The following is a 22,051-nucleotide window of genomic DNA, read 5'->3' as shown; positions in this document are numbered from 1 at the left end:
ACTGCAAAAAGGTGGGAATTTAAGGAGATGGGACCTGGATAAACTGAAAGAACCAGAGGTTGTACAGAGTTTCAAGGAAAGCATAAGGGAGTAATTGACAGGAATGGGGGAAAAATATGTAGTAGAAGAAGAATGGGTAGCTTTGAGGGATGAAGTAGTGAAGGCAGCAGAGGATAAAGTAGGTAAAAAGATGGGGGCTGCTAGAAATCCTTGGGTAACAGAAGGGCGATGTACTTGAGGACAATATTATGGAAATGGAAGAGGATGTAGATGAAGATGAAATGGGAGATATGATACTGCGTGAAGAGTTTGACAGAGCACTGAGAGACCTGAGTCGAAACAAGGCCCTGGGAGTAGACAACATTCCATTAGAACTACTGACAGCCTTGGGAGAGCCAGTCCTGACAAAACTCTACCATCTGGTGAGCGTGATAAATGAGACAGGCGAAATACCCTCAGACTTCAAGAAGAATATAATAATCCCAATCCCAAAGAAAGCAGGTGTTGACAGATGTGAAAATTACCGAACTATCAGTTTAATAAGTCACAGCTGCAAAAAACTAACGCAGATTCTTTACAGACGAATGGAAAAACTGATAGAAGCCGACCTTGGGGAAGATCAGTTTGGATTCCGTAGAAATGTTGCAACATGTGAGGCAATACTGACCCTACGACTTATCTTAGAAGCTAGATTAAGGAAAGGCAAACCTATGTTTCTAGCATTTGTAGACATAGAGAAAGCTTTTGACAATGTTGACTGGAATACTCTCTTTCAAATTCTGAAGGTGGCAGGGGTAAAATACAGGGAGCAAAAGGCTATTTACAATTTGTACAGAAACCAGATGGCAGTTATAGGAGTCGGAGGACACGAAAGGGAAGCAGTGGTTGGGAAGGGAGTGAGACAGGGTTGTAGCCTCTCCCTGATGTTATTCAATCTGTATATTGAGCAAGCAGTGAAGGAAACAAAAGAAAAATTCGGAGTAGGTATTGAAATCCATGGAGAAGAAATAAAAACTTTGAGGTTTGCCGATGACATTGTAATGCTGTCAGAGACAGCAAAGGACCTGAAAGAGCAGTTGAACGGAATGGACAGTGTCTTGAAAGGAGGATATAAGATGAACATCAACAAAAGCAAAACGAGGATAATGGAATGTAGTCGAATTAAGTCGGGTGATGCTGAGGGAATTAGATTAGGAAATGAGACACTTAAAGTAGGAAAGGAGTTTTGCTATTTGGGGAGTAAAAAAAACTGATGATGGTCGAAGTAGAGAGGATATAAAATGTAGACTGGCAATGGCAAGGAAAGCGTTTCTGAAGAAGATAAATTTGTTAACATCGAGTATAGATTTAAATGTCAGGAAGTAGTTTCTGAAAGTATTTGTATGGAGTGTAGCCATGTATGTTAAACATGGACGATTAATAGTTTGGACAAGAAGAAAATAGCTTTCGAAATGTGGTGCTACAGAAGAATGCTGAAGATTAGATGGGCAGATCACATAACTAATGAGGAGGTATAGAATAGAAGAGGGGTTTGTGGCACAACTTGACAAGAAGAAGGGACCAGTTGGTAGGACATGTTCTGAGGCGTCAAGGGATCACAAATTTAGCATTGGAGGGTAAAAATCGTTGAGGGAGACCAAGAGATGAATACACTAAACAGATTCAGAAGGATGTAGGTTTCACTAGGTACTGGGAGATGAAGCAGCTTGCACAGGATAGAGTAGCATGGAGAGCTGCATCAAACCATTCTCAGGACTGAAGACCACAACAACAACGATTAACATTTAAAAACTGTTACCTTTACAAATATGTGGCATTGACAGTGTGTGGAACTATGAAATGACAGAGGTTAAATTACATGTAAAGCAAATGATGGACTTAGATTTGTTGACAGAATCCAGGAGAGCTGTAATTTTTATGTGGAAGATTAAATTTATAAAACACAAACGGGGAATACTGAAGATTATGCTACCTGGTACCTCTCGTCACGTTTTACCCATGACGTCATCAAGAAGGTGGATACGTGTATTTAAATCTTGTACAATGTGGTGACCATGTCACGCATTACACATGTTAACATACACAAATACAACAAAAAAATATTTCATTACAGAAATAACAAGAAACTAATGGGACAAGTGCAGGGATCAGGGGGCTTTGGGTGTGGATGCACTAAATATATGACTATCCTAATAATGGAGATAAACCAAAACAAATACTAATCCAAAAATCAACCAAACAATAACCTTGGCAATCAATGAAACCACAATATGAAGTAACCTAAAGAAAGAGGCAGAAAAAGAAAAATGGGTATTGGAAATTTCACTTGATCTATATAGCTCATACCAAGGCCTATATAGGGGAATTCTGGACACCAATGTTCCTTGTGGAGCTGCCATTTGTGGCTAGAGCAGATAACGCAGTATTAATGTTGTTAGAGAAGAGAACGGTTGCTTTTGAAAATGTTTATTGTTGTGAAGCTAATTTGCATACCTTCTGAGTTGGAAATTGTCTTTGTAAGTTCCAAAATAAAATGTTGATGCATAAGACAGAAATTGTTCATTTAGTTTGAGTAATATGGTACACCTTCAGAAACGTTCATACCTGCACAATGTAAATTCTTGGCAGTAAAACCTGATGCATCACTGCCACATCTGCTAGTGAAGCATCTGGATGAATGGTTACATATGTAGTGCATACTACTAGTATTGTCTTACTGGAAATACGGAAGCTTCCAATCCCGCCTGTCTGCTTTGACCCATGACGTCACAAATATGGCGGAAACAAAAACACACACACACTTTCCACAAGAAGCCTAATGACACTAACGGGACAAGCGCGGGAAATGGGGTGTTTTGGGTGGGGGGGCAAACTAAATATAAACAAATTTAGACGCCTTGCGTAGCTACAACGTGTAAGTGAAGACAGCCATGCATGAATACCCACTCACCTCCCCAGGGGTCGTAACCCCTGCAACACATAGAAGATAAAGATGCTTCAGTAGCTGATTAGTGTTTTTTGTCTTTTTAAAAAAAAAAATCTCACGGGATAGAACGAACAGATCAGAAAAGTAAACAAAATAAGATAAAACAACTGGAGACAGCCACACTCAAACCAAACTCCGCGCCATCATGACGTCACACACAACACCCTTACGTCACGGGTCAAAGCCGACGCGTGGGATCGGACGCTTCTGTCGACCCGTCTTACTATTAGTATTGTCGTTATGTAGCGAAAGTTATTTAGGTATGTGAGTCATTTACTAACAATTAGTGTTGAGGATATTAAAAAAATCTTGCGTTTAACTTGGTTTTCGTGACATTTTAATCTTTACCGTATCCTGATGGAACAATAAACATTTCAAACAGAAACTGTGTAATGCATCACGTGAAAATCACTAGTAACTCATCACCTGCAAATTTGTGCCATTTCATATGCTGGCAGGTGAAACAAACTGGCCAGAAAAGCTCACTAGACAGGATATTCCATCCACATCACCCCCTTATGCTTGTGCTTAAATGATTGAAAGGCAGGGAAGGGTTACCTACTATTTTAAGCAAAACATACAGCTTTTTGTTCCCCAGATACCTTTGGGACAAGCAGAATTTCGTTAATGAAAAGGCCTTTTTCCTTTCAGTGCGAGAGGCAATTTACTGTACGAAGCATTACCCAAACATCACACAAATTGCAAAAAGAATCAATGTGGCCACATTCTCTGTAGCATACTTTGTCGTAATTTTACCTTCCACTGCTTCAAACCAAATCAGTATTTCAACTGATGGAGCGATAAGGAATAAAAAAGTTAACAATAAAAAAATTTCCAGTAATAATGAAAATATTTGTTTCAGTGTGCACTTTTAAGGGAAAAATTGTACATTATAACTTTACAAAAGTTCCAAGTAGAGAACGACACTTGTTTGCACCTTTAAGGAATAGCAGTGGAACTGCAATTTGTCATGTAATACTGGTGACAGCACAAGAAGCTATAACTTATCTGGTCTTTCAGTACCGGGACATTTGATGAAACATTTCAGTTAATTCAGTATTTTTGATAAATGGTGAGGTTCATGATCATGGTGTATTTAATAAAATTGGAAATAGATTTTATGAATTCAGTTTTACCCAGAATGTTTATTAACAGACAATCCCAAATAACAATGTGGTATCAGGCTTACATCTCCTGGAGATGACTAATGTAACTGCTGTATGAAATGTGAAATCTTATGGGACTTAACTGCTAAGGTCATCAGTCGTAACTGCTGTAATTGTTGCTGTTTGAGATTTGTAATTTTAACAGTTGGTCAGATAAAAATCCATTTGTTGTGGCAAAGTAATATGTTGTCTAACAATGCACAAAATTATCCACAGTTCAAAACAACATAGAAGACTAGAGATTAGTAGTTACTTGAGCAGCACTTCCAACCTTGAATAGTTCAGTTCTGGCATAAATCTTTACTCATGCCAGTCTAAAAGCTTACGGAGTTGACACTTACATGGGAAATACATTTATCTCTTGAAAATATTTTTACATCACCATGAATACAGTTCTTTCAGTTGAAGCCCAGAGAAAAGGTAGCTAACCTCTAGGATCAAAGTATCTTGTGCCAGGAAATTGTAGCAGAAAACACAGGGACTAGAAATGGACCATCAAAAGTAGATGGATTGACTTTGGCCAGCATTGCATAATCCTCCAGCAGGCATGCGTTTTCCCAACATAACTGTTAGAGAGATTGCAAAAATCATTGGTTCATACATAAGCAGTAACTTTTTTGTCTGTTTCAGCCAAAACAAGTATACTGGAAACACATACTGACATCCTTTATGTTCCAGCGAGCTGTGTTTCAAATCTGAAAATAGCAGAGTCTCAGTGTACTATATTATGCTGTGGTATTACTGCCACATTAATTACAGAAAAACTACATTTATGGCCAAAAGTGTCACCCACAAGCATAAGGAGCAGATGAAACAAATCAGTTTATTGAAGACAACTGCTACCAAAGTTGTTGTAATTTAACCAAACTAAAAAAAAAAGTGTCTTTTAAAAACCTGCTTAGACACCAAAATCCCAACTATGTTTTATTATAAAAATTTAATCAACATACAAAATCTTAAGCTTTTTGCAATATACGAAACACAGTTAAATAACATTTACACTTCCAGAAAAAACTCTAACTTTATGTAGAATCATACTGACTGTAAAATACAGTTTACTCCTTGTTGGAGGAATGCATAAATTTATAGATCTTTTTGCCCGTTTCACTGGTCTTTTCTCTCCTAAATTATTTCTTAATTTTGACCAAACAGGCCATACGTGGAGAAGATTCTCTCAAGGGATACAGTGCTGGCAGGACAATAAATGGGGCACTAATAAAGTATTCATAAGAATGGGTTAGTGTTTTGAATAAATTAATCATAGAAATTTAAATTGAACTGTTAAATCATAATGCAAAAATATTACCCACTGTGTGCTTTTTAAAATATCCAGGTTTTTCTCAACCCTGAATACTACTAACAAATTATGTGCAGTTTAAATTATAAAAATATGAGCTCTGTTATAGATGGTATTGGTTATCACAGAAAAAGAAATGAGGATCAGGTAAATTAATTTATTAAAATCATTCACATCATATGACAATGACTATGGTAGATGTGAATACTGTGCAATGCTTACTATCCTGATTACATGTCTTAGTTTTACTGGTGTAAGATGAATATTACTAGTTTCATGGACTTTTGAAAACAAGTGTTCTTACTAGTTAACGGGTAGTTAAGCTCTTGGAATATAAACCCTCAAACAATTCCATAGCTGTTCTAGTAGAAATTTGAAGTCCAGCTTATATTGGTTTCCACAGCTTCTTGCTGCTGCAACTCAGTGTCTCTCTCAAGTGTACCATCTTGTCTGAACTGTTCCTACAGAGAAATTCTACTTTATTTCTACTTAGTTATTTCATACCACTTAATAAAATTATTAATAAATGAAATTATTAGAACCTATTTCGGAGTAAGTCCTGCTAATGCATCATTTGTAAAGCTGAAGCCACATTATGATTTAACAAGTGTCTAGTCTTTTATGGTGTATTTATAATTTTTACTTTTGGACCATCTACCGACAACTGAATGAAACAAAATTTTCGTGCCATATGTGTTTAGTCTTTATTCTCTGCAAGGCATCTTCAGTGGCCTGGAATATTTACATATTTTTACTATTTAGTTTACATTTTGAGGCAATGTATGTAAAGGTTATAAACAGTTCTGGTTGGTGGTTATTTTATGATGCAGTAATATTTTAAATTCTACTTACAGTTTCAATGTTAGATGGTCCAAATGTAAAAATTGTCAATATACCGTAATATTAAAAGCAACTGAGGAAGACAGGACTACAAAATTTGAAGTAGTTCCTAACCACTGGAACTCCAGTCATTTCAAATTAATCTCTATAGCTGACAAACTTTGAACCAGTACAGGTACACCCCAACCCTGAAGTCTGACTAAAGTTTCTACATCTCTCAGTGAAACAATGTTGTGACTCAAAGTATTTTTGTTTTGTGACAACAAACAATTTGTAATGTTCTTTAAAATGTGAGGTACACCAGCAGCAAAATACAAATTCTCTGTAGACACACGAGTGTTTCACCTGGTTCGGAATTGAATTAATAATTCTCCACATGCCAACATCGATAGTACCTGTATCACATTAAAAACACTTGACTACTATACCTTCACTATACAAATATTTGATTGCTTTCCACAGGGTGTTCCAAAGTTTATGTGGGTCTTTAGGGTTCCCAGTAAAAAAATGTGCCACAACCTGCTTTCATTGCACTGTTAAACCTCATACCACAAAAACTAAAGCATGGCTAGCAAGCTGCAGCTCTGATGGACTGCGTAACTCTTCAATCACAAATTCCATATATCTTTTTAAACCTTTGTCGTATTGAACAAAAGACCCCGTGGACATTTCATCCAATGACTGTACACTCAGTTTTCGTTGCACATCTTCAGATTGGAACTTCTCACTTGACCACTCAATAATATGCAGAATATCAGGTGCAAACTTGCAGGCTTCAGTCCTCCTCAGTGGTCTTGCTGATGGCAGTGCATAATTGATGCTCCTTACAAATTCACAACACTTTGTACCAACAGTGCATTTCACGTTTAGAGCAAATCTTAGTGTCATTATTTGATTCAGAAAATATTTCCAAGTACTTAATTTGATCTGGGTGCAAAAATGTCTTAAGCTTGCTCTCCATTTATGTTATCTTCCCTTTCATTTGCTTCATCTGTGAAGAGAGAATAAAATTTTATGTAGCCCTACAATCCAAACACACATGAACAATACCCATTTCTCATTAGTGGGTTTAATTAATGATGCATGTGAAATCAATATAAAATCTCATCTCTGCCTCACACTTCAGTGGCTGAAAATATAATTATGAAACTCCATTATTTCACAGCTAAAAATGTTCAGTTAAAAGACTAGACTTGAAATAGCCTTTCCAGTAGCCATTTTACCAGCATTACACGTATGTTGCCTTCAACAGTTTGTGTATCAATTGATCTTAGCTGTTACTGTTGAAGTTACTTCATTTTACCAGTGGAAATTCAGCAACTGGGATGTGCTCAGCTGTGAAACCAATTTTGCTTTTTACAACGTTCATAATTACAAAATTGCACTTGCAGCTACAGTACTTGAATAACACTATTGATTGGTCATGTGTGACAATTGCTATCATTCAGTTTCTTCTTCATGTGAAAGATTTCACTGATTGCATTACAAAGTAGCAAACCATACAGATCCATGTTTGCAACAGAATGCATGCTAGTACAGTTCTGAGAATTAATGGAAACTACAGCATGCCTACTGCACAGTTGTAAAATTTAACTCGGGTCCCAATTTGCTCACCACTAGTTTTGTACCCTCATAAACTAGCATTAGTTCAGGCTACACGAATGATGATAACCGATCGTACATTGGTAGCTTAAGTTCAACAATCAAAATAATAATTAACAGCTGCATTCCATCAGAAATATGGATGCATGAAAACTGGAAAACACTGATGTATATCTCACCTTTTTTGAACATCTGCTTTGGTTACTAGCATTGATTTTGGCTATTTCTGTTTGGAAGAGACAGATTTCTGTGAATTTGGGAAGGAATTTGATTCCATTTCGTCACACTTGGATTTAGATTGCACAATATTTTTTCATCTCATCCCAAAGTGACTATTCAGATATGGTTGATGGAAGAAGAAATGGTTGCCTCCAGACTTTGATTGGCATAGGAATGATGGATGGTAGGGTATCATTCCTGTTACCAGATTGCGTGCAAGTGCCCTGTTTCATATTGTAACCGCCTTATATTGCATTGTGTAATGAGGATGTAAGCCCTTGTTGTTATTGATGTGTCTGCCAGATTGAGAGGAATATTGCATGTACTAGCAGCAGGTTACACACACACACACACACACACACACACACACACACACACACACTACATGTTCTCTCATTGTAGTATAATCTACATTTACTCATTACAGTTGGCTATACTGAAACTTTTTCACATTCACGATTCACAAAGGAAAGCTGGCAATACTTCTCAAGGAAGGAAACTGTTCAGATTAAATGGCTGAACCTTCCCTCAGCATTTTCTACACATCTTTATTTTTAGACTTCAAGAGTGACCTGACCAGTGCTTTAGCTTTACATGGCAAATGAAAAGTGAAATGTTTTTATATGAAGACCGAGGTCCCAATAAAATGGCAGCTGTCAGTTGTTAAAGTTACCTTTACTGGAAATGATAAAAAAAAGTCAATTCAAATGTACCTAAGAGTCTACTTCAATACTGTTAGTTGTAAATATTTAGTCTCATCAACTTTTTATTACAAGTGTTCACCATGCGAAGAAAGTCTCGGTTTGACTCATTTAAACAGTAACTTAACCAAAAGAACCAGAAGATAGATTGCTATTGAGTTGCAGGCAGGCACAACGAAAAGACTTGTACACATTTAGCTTTTGACCAAAGCCTTCTTCAGAAAATGAAACACTGAACAGAAAAGTAATTAGCTCACTATGATTTTATGTGAAATGTGATTGTTATACAGACACACAACCAGTTTATTAATTAAAATTTTCTTGTAAACAGAAGTATATCTGCTTATATTTCACCTGATATATTGCATAGTCACATGTGACTGACTGACAATTTCAGCTCATTTGTTTAATTATTGTGTTACAGTCGGACTTGATGCCGCAGGAAAAACAACGATATTGTACAAGTTAAAGCTTGGTGAAATCGTCACTACCATTCCAACTATTGGTACGTACTACTTGTTCCTAACTTATGTTGCTCTTGCAACAATGTATTTTCTTGCAGTATATGAAAACACGTCTTAGTTATCAGTAGCATTCAAAAGATTCATTTTGATTTGTGTTGGGATTCAAACAAAATGGAAACACTTAACAGGCGTTAAATTTAATGATACTTAACACTATTGTAAATTGTGCTGCTACTCAGTGTTGCACTACTGATGGACACACTTACTTACTGGCAATGTTGGTACATCGGGAATAATGCTCATGTGGAATTAAGGCCAAGTTTCACTACTGGCCATTAAAATTGCTACACCAAGAAGAAATGCAGATGGTAAACGGGTATTCATTGGACAAATATATTTTACTAGAACTGACATGTGATTACATTTTCACGCAATTTGGGTGCATAGACCCTGAGAAACCAGTACTCAAAACAACCACCTCTGTCCGTAATAACGGCCTTCATACGCCTGGGCATTGAGTCAAACAGAGCTTGGATGGCGTGTGCAGGTAGAGCTGCCCATGCAGCTTCAACAAGATTCCACAGTTCATCAAGAATGGTGACTGGCGTATTGTGACGAGTTAGTTGCTCGGCCACCATTGACCAGACGTTTTCAATTGGTGAGAGATCTGGAGAATGTGCTGGCCAGGGCAGCAGTTAAACATTTCCTGTATCCCGAAAGGCCTGTACAAGACCTGCAACATGGGGTTGTACATTATCCTGCTGAAATGTAGGGTTTCGCAGGGATTGAATGAAGGGTAGAGCCACGGGTCGTAACACATCTGAAATGTAACATCCACTGTTTAAAGTACCGTCAATGCGAACAAGAGGTGACAGAGACATGTAACTAATGGCACCCCATACCATCACGCCGGGTGATACACCAGCATGGTGATGACGAATACATGCTTCCAATGTGCATTCACCACGATGTAGCCAAACACCAATGCCACCATCATGATGCTGTAAACAGAACCTGGATTCATCCGAAAAAATGTTTTGCTATTCATGCACCCAGGTTCGTCATTGAGTACACCATCGCAGGCGCTCCTGTCTGTGATGCAGCGTCAAGGGTAACTGCAGCCATCGTCTCCGAACTGGTAGTTCATGCTGGTGCAAACGTTGTTGAACTGTTCGTGCAGATGGTTGTCGTCTTGCAAACGTCCCCATCTGTTGACTCAGGGATCGAGACGTGGCTGCACGATCTGTTACAACCATGCAGATAAGATGCCTGTCATCTCAACTGCCAGTGATACGAGGCCGTTGGGATCCAGCAGGGCGTTCCGTATTACCCTCCTGAACCCATCGATTCCATATTCTGCTAACAGTCATTGGATCTCGACCAACGCGAGCAGAAATGTTGTGATAAGATAAACCGCAATCGCGATAGACTACAGTCCGACCTTTATCAAAGTTGGAAACATGATGGTATGCATTTCTCATCACAACAAAGTTTCACCAGGCAACGCCAGTCAACTGCTGTTTGTGTGTGAGAAATCGGTTGGAAACTTTCCTCATGTCAGCATGTTGTAGGCGTTGCCACCGATGCGAACCTTGTGTGAATGCTCTGAAAAGCTAATCATTTGCATATTACAGCATCTTCTTCCTGTCGGTTAAATTTCTGTAGCCCATCATCTTCGTGGTGTAGCAATTTTAATGGCGAGTAGGGTACATTACTGCATACCTAACCACACAGTACATATTTAACATCTTTACCTTTAATGTAAGTAGTGTACTCCTGAAAGGAATGGTTTTAAAATCCCAACAACATTTATTTAGTGACTATGGCTGTCCTTTTCACTTTCGACAAAAATCCTCTAAGATCTGCAACCACATTGGCAGTAAATCGTAAAACACCCCAACTGACAAAATAATGTTATTTATAATCATGTGATGCATTTTGGGAGAACACCATCATCAGATCTGTGGCGTGAAACATACATGATGGGAAAAATAAAATTGGCCTGCAAAATATTTACAGCTAAAGTGATGCTGAATTGAACGTTACCGAGCAAGGTGGCCCAATGGTTAGCACACTGGACTCGCATTCAAGAGGACGATGGTTCAAACCTGCAACCGACCATCCTGATTTAGGTTCTCCATGATTTCCCTAAATTGCTTCAAACAAATGTCGAGATGGTTCCTTTTAAAGGGAATGACAGACTTCCTTCCCTATCCTTCCCTGGAATGCCAATGCAGCACTGTACTTTATTTGTCCAACTTCGAGACACGTGTAGCAGCCCTGCCTGAGGGATAAAAGCAGTAGTTTTTCAGTGTTTTGCTGTAGCCCTTCCAGTGTGTGGGGATTATTTGGGTAAATATGACCTTTGTTTGCCCCAAAGGTGAAAAACACGGAGAGAGATCAGGTAAAGGTGGCCAGGAGATTACAGTGTCTTTTCTGGTTGTCCGTTTCCTCACTGTCAACACCTCAGGTACTTGTGACAAGGTTGTGAAGCCATTGTGTGCTGATGCTCCATATTGTTCAAATATCCATCCAGTTGTTCACCTACTGAGAGTTGATCCACATGTGGATTAAGCAGTTTGCGGATATACCCCTTAGAATTCAGTTTGGTGAAAGAGTTATTTTTTGATGTTGACACCAGACATTGTGCGCCCAACACCAATCTTGAGATTTTGTCATGGCTCTTCAGAGTACTGATGGGGATTTTCTGATGTGTAGTGGTGCATATTCTGCAAGTTCACAATACACTGACAGGCTGAACCCGGTCCCATCAGAATAAATGGAAAAACTGAAGGTCCAAAAGTCCCAATTCCACTTCACTCAGAAACCACTAGCAGAATTCAATGTGCCAAAGTTCATCTGGGTGCCTTGACTCATGCACAACAGTAAATTTCTAAGGATACAAATGCAGGTCCCTTTGGATGATGATTTGACAAGATCTATAAATTCCTACTTGCACAGATAAATGACATTGAAACCTCAATTTAATTTGTTTCAGTCTTTCCTTCACTTTGAATAATGTTTTGTGATGTTAGAAAACTTTTTGGATATCTGTGGCTTTTATTTGCAGCAGAAACCTTATTTTTTCCTTTTTGCCACTAAGTTTTGCATTGCAGAACTTGACACAGGTTTTGCCAAAACCAGTCAGACTATTAAGCTAATAGTTCCACAAATGTTTTCACAAATTAATTTCGTATAACAGTCAACAATGACGCGTGGTATTTCATTGTGAGCACCATATTGTATTACATTCAGCTGATAACTAAACATGTGTTCTCCTCTCACTTAAATGCAATGACACAGTGAAGTAGTCACTACAATGGGCAGCATATGAACATGCACTGACATGTGAAAGCAACAGACTGGTACATTGAAATCATAGTTCTCAGCATTGTGTGTGATAGTTATCCAGTTAATTAACAAGAATCAATTTTGAGTCAGTCTTATGACTATATTCTGGGTGTAGTTTTATTTTGTCCACCCTGTGCAATGTAAGACAATATATTAAAAGGAATACATTGCAAGAACTTGGTGAAGCTGAGAAACATATCTATTAGAATCTGTGCAGAGTATCTTGCCACTTTCTACTCCATTCTGTAACACCATCAATGCCCAGTCGACAATGGCAGTTCAATGCGGTACAAAGTAAACAATTTTTTCTGTAGGTGACGTTGAGAGAAGTAAGGCTTATGACATCAGTCATAACAAAGGAATCAAATTACACTAATGACACCATAGCTAAAACATTCCAAACCTGCTAGAAGTGAGAAAAATTGGAATAAATCGGTACAAAAATGTCTTTCAAAGTGTTAAAAGCAGTATAGGAATGGCATAATGATATTAAAATTGTGGGGAACCACTGCCGTATATGGCCTAATACGAGGGTTATCCACAAAGTACATTACGTTTTGGAATTAAAAATAAATAACGTATTGGAAATTTTTTTTATTATATACAGATGAAAGCCACACTTAAATACTACTTTTCTACATAGTTGCCATTTAAATTAAGGCACTTATCGTAGCGATGGACGAGCTTGGAAATTCCTTTGTTGTAAAATTCGGCCGCCTCTGCCTTCAACCACGTTGTTACCTCTTCTTTTGGGACAGAAAAGGTGTGATTTTTGTGGATTTCCTGGAAAGAGGCACTACAATAAACTCTCAAAGGTATTACCAAACTCTGCACAACCTCAGAAGAGCAATACAAAACAAGCGCAGGGGAAAGTTGGGCTCAAAGATCTTGCTGATTCACGACAATGCCCATGCCCACACAGCAAATGCCACTCGTGAAGTTCTCGAATCTTTTAAGTGTGAGTTGTTTCCTCATCCACCGTACAGTCCCGACCTGGCACCGAGTGACTTCCACTTATTCCCAGCAATGAAGAAGTGGTTGGCTATGCAGCGTTTTGATGACGACGCACAGCTTCAAGAAGAGGTAACCACGTGGTTGAAGGCGCAGGCGGCCGAATTTTACGACGAAGGAATTTCCAAGCTCGTCCATCGCTACGATAAGTGCCTTAATTTAAATGGCAATTATGTAGAAAAGTAGTATTTAAGTGTGGCTTTCATCTGCATATAATAAAAAAAATTTCCAATACTTTATTTATTTTTAATTCCAAAATGTAATGTACTTTGTGGATAGCCCTCGTAGCAGGTGGTACTTGTAACATTGAGATCAGTTATTACAATTACACCACAGAAAATAATCACTCACTGCAGTTTCAAATTTCTACCAAGAAGGCTTCAAGCTGCTGAATTTGAACATAGGAATGTGGTGTGTATGGGGAAAATTCAGCATGCAAATTTAAAACAATAGTCACAACAGTCATTATTTCAACCAACCCATTTGAGTACAAGCAGTGCAAAATGCAGGATGGGATAGTGACAATATTATGAAAAGGATAGATTACTATTCACCACATACTGGAGATGCTGTGTCGCACATCAGCACAACAAAGAGACTGCCAGACAAGCTAATTTTGACCAAAGAGGTCTTCTTCATAATTAGACCCCACTCCCCCCTCGACCACGCGCGCGCGCCCCCCCCCCCCCCCCCCCCCCCACACACACACACACACACACACACAGTCTCTGGCTGCTGAGGTCAGTCTGGCCTCAGCAGCCAGACTGTAGTCTCTTTCTTTTGTGTGTGTGTGTGTGTGTGTGCGTGCGTGCGTGCGGCGTGCGTGCGGCGTGCGTGCGTGCGTGCGTGCGTGGGTGTGTGTGTGTGTGTGCGTGCGCGCGTGCGTGGGTGTGTGTGTGCGCGCGCGTGCGTGGGTGTGTGTGTGCGCGCGCGTGCGTGGGTGTGTGTGTGCGCGCGCGCGTGCGTGGGTGTGTGTGCGCGCGCGCGTGCGTGGGTGTGTGTGCGCGCGCGCGTGCGTGGGTGTGTGTGCGCGCGCGCGTGCGCGCTCATGCTTGTCTAATTCCTATGAAGGCCTTTTTGGCCAAAAGCTAACTTGTTCTACAGCCTTTTCGTTGCGACTATCTGTCACTCAGTATCTCCGCCATGTGGTGAGTAGTAATCAGTCCTTTTCGTAATGTAGTCATTATTTGAAAACAAGAGTACATGAATCAAAACAATAAAAGTTAAAAAATAAAACTTTGAAGGAAGGGAGTAAGGAAATCTATTACGATTAAAAGAAGTCACCGACAACTATAGCTTAGTAGCAAGTTACATTTTTAATATTGTGGTCATCAGCCACACCACCAGTGGGATGCTATACCCAACCCCAAAGAAAACAAGAGCACCACATCTGTGACAGTTGCAGCTCACAGTGCACAAAAAAAGTATAAATGTTTAAATAGCTTCTAATGAAGTTAAAAATTATTTTTTACTATTTGAAATGAGATGAGTGAGGAGTAAAACATAATTTGTATCTATAAAATGAAATAAAATGTTAAAAATACAGGTATTGATGAAGGTTTCTCGGGTCTCCAGCCGGGTGATAGCGTTGATATCTCGCAATATCTCTGGCCAGAAGATGGGTAGTATGACACTTCTCAAAACGTTGCAAGATATCAATGCTACCACCCAGCTGGAGACCCGAGAAACCTTCATCAGTAGTTTACGCCTGGAAAGACTACAGTCACAAATACAGGTATTGCTTATAACTTAGACTTAAAACAATAAGTAAAATGTGACAGTGGCAACAAGTGTTTCCACAAAGAATATTCCAATACCATGCTGTTCAGTTAACTTACAGAGGATCAGAGTTAGTCCAGATAGTCATCAAACAGGGGCCATAAAAGAAACATTTCTATGGTGTGAAAAGGTCTCTGTTATATGACATCAAGTATGGTGCACTTCAGTGCCAAATGTAAAATTCCTGTACTTCCATCACTGGACCTTAATAAATGTTTATCGTCTGTTAGGTGGTACCTTAATGCAATCCAGTGGTTTTTTCCCCAGACTTCAATGCAGGCATAAACACAATATTTTCCTAGTGCAGAAACATATCTTCACATTAGTATTTCTAAATGCATATGTAATCTTATCATGAAATAGGTTGTCTTATGTGAATAATACATTTTTTCACCAAAGGTGGTTTTAGTGTGCTGAAAGAATAGAATGGAACAATCTACATATATTTCTTGCTTCATATCCATTGTCCTGACAAAATTAGATAATAATATTGAGTTCACAATCACTGGTATTATGGCGAAGGTGTAATTTTGCTCGCCTACTATTGTAGTACAAAAATAATTACTTAGACAGTAAAGGGTGGTGGGAATCTTGGCTGATGATAACATCAGTGCAGATTTGTTTGTGGTAAAAATCCACAACTCCTAATTTGTTATCTATCTTCTTAACAGAAAGGTATAGATTGAGTAGTCCATTTTTCTCAGTCAAAATGTTGAACTTTTATATATGGATGCAAAGCATTCAATATGTAAGGCTGTTCACTATGATGAAGGGGTAAAGTAAAGTATTTAAAAGAATGGGAAAACTGGATCAATTTGATGAATTCTACTACTACCCCAACTCAGCTTTTTGAAACTTAATCCAAACTGTTCCATTTTATTCTTTTGGCAAGAACAAAACCAAAACCACATGTGGTTCGGAGAGAGAGAGAGAGAGAGAGCACTCACATATTGCACCCTATTCCATGATTAGATTACAAATGCATTCAAAAAGGCCAATATGAGGATAGGTTTCCCCATTAGGAAAAGTTACGTGCTTGTCTCTTTCACAGTCTGATAAAAATACTAATAAATGTACTAGGGCTGGTGTTTGCAAATTGAAATGCAGACCTTGCCAAGAGTAATATACACAGAGATGACAAAAGTCATGGGATACCTCCTAATATCGTGTTGGACCACCTGTTGCTTATCGTAGTGCAGAAATACTGAGCTTTGCTGTGTCTATAGCTGTCACATAATTGTGAAAGTGTTATTGGTGCAGGATTTTGTGCACAAACTGAGCTCTCAATTATGTCCCATAAATGTTCGATGGATTCGTGCTGGGCGATCTGGGTGGTCAAATCATTTGCTTGAATTTTCCAGAATATTCTTCAGACCAGTTACAAAAAATTGTGGCTCAGCGACAGGACATTTTGTTAGAGAACATTAAGTCCATGAATGCCAGCATATGGTATCCAAGTAGCTGAAAATACCCATTTCCAGTCAATGATCAGTTCAGTTGGACCAGAGGACCCAGTCTGTTCCAAGTAAACACAACCCACACTATGAGGGAGCTGCCACCCAGCTTGCACAGTGCCTCATTGACAGCTTGGGTCCAAAGCTTCATGGGGTCTGTGCCACACTGGAACTCTTATCATAAGCTCTTACCAACAGAAATGCGGACTCCTCTGACCAAGCCATGTGTTCGTCATGTAGGGTACAACCAATATGGCCACGAGCTCCGGAGAGGCACTAAAGGTGATGTGCTGTTAGCAAAGACACTCGCATCAGTCACCTGCTGCCATAATCCATTAATGCCAAATTTTGCTACACTGTCCTAAGGGATATGTTCATCATACATCTCACATTGATTTCTGTGGTTATTTCATTCAGTGTTGGTTGTCCATTAACACTGACAACTGAATGCGAACGCCACTGCTCTCAGTTGTTAAGTGAAGACCGTAGGTCACAGTACTGTCTGCAGTGAGAGGTAATACCTGAAATTTGGTGTTCTCGGTACACTCTTGACACTGTGGGTCTGGGAATATTGAATTACCTAATGATTTCTGAAATGGAATGTCCCATGCATGTAGTTCCAACTGCCATTCCACATTCAAAGTCTGTTAATTTCTGTCATGCCACCATAGTCATGTCAGAAGCCTTTTCACATGAATCACCTGAGTATACACAGGTGAGCGTAAACATTATGATCACCTGATTAAAAGTGTGTGGGTCCATCTCTGGAACCCAGTTCAGCAGTGATTCTGCATGCCATCAATTCAATAACTACTTGGTAGGTTTGCAGATGTGTGTGCAACCAGGTGCCTATGCTCAGGTCATACACTTCCCATAGTTTATGGGTGGTTGGTTTGTGGATGCAGAGCTGGTGTGTGATAGTGTCCCAGATGGATTTCATCGGATTCGGATAAGCCAAATTTGATGGACAAGACATCAACCTGAGTTAACTATCATGTTCCTCAAACTGTTGCAGCATGATTCTGGCCTTGTTTCATGGACAGTTATCCTGCTGAAAGATGCCACCGCTATTGGGGAAGACACCAAGCATAAAGGATTATAGGTGGTCCCTAATAGTGTTCACATAGTCTACAGCTGCCGTGGTGGTAGCCCAGGTGAATGTCTCCCGTAGCATAATACTGCTTCCACCGTCACGCACCTGTGGTGAACTGCACCCAGGTGACAGTGTATCTGCACACAACCATCGGCCTGGTTTAACAATAAATGGGATTCATCTGACCAGGTGACACAGATTCCATTGATCTGTGGTCCAATCATAATAATCCTGTGCCCTCTGAAATCATAATCAACCCTGTTGTTTGGTCAGCGTGGGGCCACATAGGGGTCTTCTGCTCCAGAACACAATGTTAAATACTGTACACTGAACAGTGAGCTCAAAAACACTTTTGCCTGCTCCAGCACTGTACTCTTTCATCATACCTGCCACAGATCACCGCCTATCCTGACTTAGAGAGCGGGTAAGCCTCAGATCCATGTGTTCTGTGATGAGGTATGGACATCCAATTTCTTGTCGCCTACTTGTGGTTTCAGCATTCTTCAACCACTTTCCATAGATGCCCAAGACAGTAGCATGCGGACAGCTGACCAGCTTAACTATTTCCGAGATGCTTGCTTCCAGGCACTGGGCCACAACAATCTCGCTTTTGTCAAAGTCACTTAAGTCAGCAGATTTGCACATTTGTGCCACTTATCATCACTGAAATGATTCCCCATTCATCTCTGCTCCGTTTGTATACTTCTCTTACTGCATCACACGCTCTCAGAGCCTCCAGGCAGCATACCTTGCGGTGGGCAGTGGTCGTAATGTTTTGGCTAGTCAGTGTAAATGACAGCTCCACCAATGGACTGCTATTTTATACTCTGTGTAAGCAATACTGCCACCATCTGTTTATGTGCATATCACTACCCCATGACTTTTTCACTTCATTGTATTGAGCAGACAATGTGTGATATCAAAATGTGTTTCAGGGATCACACTTAAATCAGTATTTAGTGTGTTAGGATGTCACCTTAGAAACAATACACACACATTACAGCCTATTGATGAAAGTATGGAAATTTTCCATTTGGCACAAAAGGGCACTACGCGTGATGTCTCGAAGAAATATAGATCTTTTCACACCACAAAAAAGCAGATGATCAGGTTACAAATGGAAAAAAAAAATTCAGCACATATTAGGTTTTTCCCTGAAGAAAATTTGGATTAACTCTGATCCTTTGTAGGTTAATTAAATTACAACATATTGGTTATTATCTTGTAAAAATCTTGTCACTAATGACACATTTTACTTACCTTTTAAAGTCTCTTTAAGTTGTAAGCAATATCTGAATTTTAAAAACTTCATTTCGTGTTATGTTATAGATACAGTGTGTATTTTGTTCCTTGCCTGTCCCATTTAAAATTGTAAAAAATGTTTGAAATATTTTTAGAAGCTGCTTACATGTTAATACATTTCATTTCGTGTTTGACCGTGTGTGCTGCAATCTGCAGTTGTCATGGATGTGGCTCTTTTGTTTCTATTGGGGTCAGATACGGCATCCCATTGGTGTCATTAATTAAATTGTAGTGATTGATGGATTTTTGGTGGCGTAATTCAACTTGCAACTAAGGTAAAATCATCAGTTTTTTCCTTTTAATCATAATAAATGTAATGCTCTCATCTTTCCACATCTTCAAGTTTTATACATTGACAGAAAAAAATTCCAAAATCAAAAAATAATTAATGTAGAGTAACAAAGTTTGATTAACATTGTAAGGTAACAAGCTAATGTAATTGCGATGTCAGCCATTGCAAATGTGAAATCCTGGTATATTAATAACTGGTGTAACTACCAGAATGTTGAACACAAGCATGCTATTGTGCATGCATTGTGTTGTACATGTCACCATATGTCAGTTTGTGGGATGGTGTTCCATGTCTGTTGTACTTGGTCCATCAATACCGGGGCAGTTAATGCTGTTTAGTGGATGATGCTGGAGTTATCATCTGATGATGTCCCATATTTGCTCGATTGGAGACTTCAGGAGGCCAAGGCGACCGTCAACATTCTGTAGAGCATGTTGGGTTACAACAGCTGTATGTGGGTGAACATTATCCTTTTGCAAAACTCCTCATGGAATGCTGTTCGTGAATGGCAGCACAACAGGTTGAATCATCAGTTTGTTGTACAAATTTGCAGTGAGCGTGTATGGGATAACCGCAAGAATGCTCTTGCTGGCACATGAAACTGCTCTCCAGACTAACTCCAGGTGTAGGTTCAATATGTGTAGCACGCCGACAGGTTAGTTGCAGACCCTCAACTGGCCTCCTCCTAACCAAGACACGGCCATCACTGACACTGAGGCAGAACCAGCTTCCACCAGAAAACACTACAGATCTCCATTCTGCAGTCCAATGAGCCTCACTTGACACAGCTAAAGTCACAAATGACAGTGGTTTGGGGTAAGTGAAATGCATGCTACAGGGCATCTGGCTCGGTGTGCCCTTGAAGTAAGCAATTTGTAATAGTTCGTTGTGTCACTGTGGTGCAAGCTGCTACTCAAATTGCTGCTACAGGTGCAGTACAATGTGCCAGACTCACGTGCTGATCACAATGGTCTTCCCTTGTGGTAACGTCACGTGGCTGTCTGGAGTCTGGTCATCTCGCGACTGTACATCCTCATGACCACCACTGCCAGTAAACATGTGCAGTGGTTACATTCCTGCCAATCTTTCCACAATATTGCAGAAATAATATCCAGCTTCTTGTAGTCCTATTACATGACCTCATTCATACTCAGTGAGGTGCTGATAATGACATGTTTTTCGCCTTAAAGGCACTGTTGACTGACATCAACTCCCTGAGTAGAATCTCAAAGGTACCTAACACTCATAACTGTTAAAGTGTGTTGAAAGCAAACCCGATATGCATCCTCATAGTGGCGTACTAGAGCCACTCTTATGTGACAACTCCTTCATATTGCAATTTTTTTTCTGTCACCGTAATTATTGAAGTAGTTGTAATCTTAGTTTGCCAGGTAAAATCGCTTTTAACATTTTGGTTGAAATTTATGTCCTTGGCTAGTTCAAATTGTGTCGCTTCCAATGTTCAAATTCCAGCAGCTATTAGAATGGTGCAACTACAGCCTTGTTAGTACAGTTTGATTCCTTTGTTGACACTATGCATATATATATAGCTAAATAATACATGCACTTTAAGAAGAAATAGTGACATAACAGTCATGACTGACACAAAAATTTACGAATAAAGGAGACCACTCACCGAATAGGAGAAGCGTTGATTCATCGACAGGTGCGCACAATTGAGAATGAATACTTGCTAGTTTTTACTGATGTCATAGGCATTACTGTCACTGCTACCACCTACTTGCAAAATTGTTTGCCTTGTTCTATGTTGAACTGCCTTAGTCAGTTAGGCACTGATTGTTTTATGGAATGGAGTAGGAAGTGATGAGGTACTTTGTATTGATTCTAATGCATATGTTTCTCAGCTTCAGTGTGTTGTTGCAGTGTTTAATATATTGTATGTTTCATGCCACTGATCTGGTGATGAGTTTCTCCCAACACACGTCGTGAGTTAATGATAAAATTGTGTTTAAGACAAATGTTTCGCCGTTTAGAAATATTCTTTTTAAGTTGATAATATAATCTTGTTACCTATGTGTATAAGTCAGGTGATATTAATTCATTATGTTATTTTCCAGGTTTCAATGTAGAAACGGTGGAATACAAGAACATATGCTTCACTGTGTGGGATGTAGGTGGTCAAGATAAGATAAGACCACTGTGGCGCCATTATTTCCAAAATACTCAGGGCTTAATATTTGTCGTTGACTCCAATGACAGAGAAAGAATTGGTGAAGCAGAAAAGGAACTACAGAATATGGTAAAATAGTACACACACTTAAGTTTGTGTAATTGTTACATTTATGTGTTACTTTTAAGGTAACTGTCATCTAATGGGAATCATTGAAGTGAGACTTGAATATTTCAAATCCAATAATCATGAGTGTATAAGTTAATACAGGCACATAAAAAAAGAATTATGAATTAAAGTATGATGAATCATCACATTTGTTAAAATAGTGTGTGCCCGGCACCACCTTTCATGTTATGACTT

General features: G+C 39.2%; 1 protein-coding gene across 1 annotated transcript in view; it reads left to right on the top strand.

Annotated features, from left to right (window-relative positions):
* The window catches only part of LOC126183413 (ADP-ribosylation factor 2), a 45,617-nt gene that overhangs the window by 5,402 nt on the left and 18,164 nt on the right, over positions 1 to 22,051 (top strand). The window contains exons 2-3 of the mRNA XM_049925363.1: positions 9,236 to 9,316; positions 21,636 to 21,817. Of these exons, the coding sequence (XP_049781320.1) occupies positions 9,236 to 9,316; positions 21,636 to 21,817 (263 nt within the window). The remainder of the gene's footprint in view (positions 1 to 9,235; positions 9,317 to 21,635; positions 21,818 to 22,051) is intronic.

Source organism: Schistocerca cancellata, chromosome 4, assembly GCF_023864275.1.
Source record: "Schistocerca cancellata isolate TAMUIC-IGC-003103 chromosome 4, iqSchCanc2.1, whole genome shotgun sequence".
NCBI classification, from domain to species: Eukaryota; Metazoa; Arthropoda; class Insecta; order Orthoptera; family Acrididae; genus Schistocerca; species Schistocerca cancellata.
Note: the sequence above shows the minus strand (reverse complement) of the source record. Positions and strands in the feature narration are given on the sequence as shown.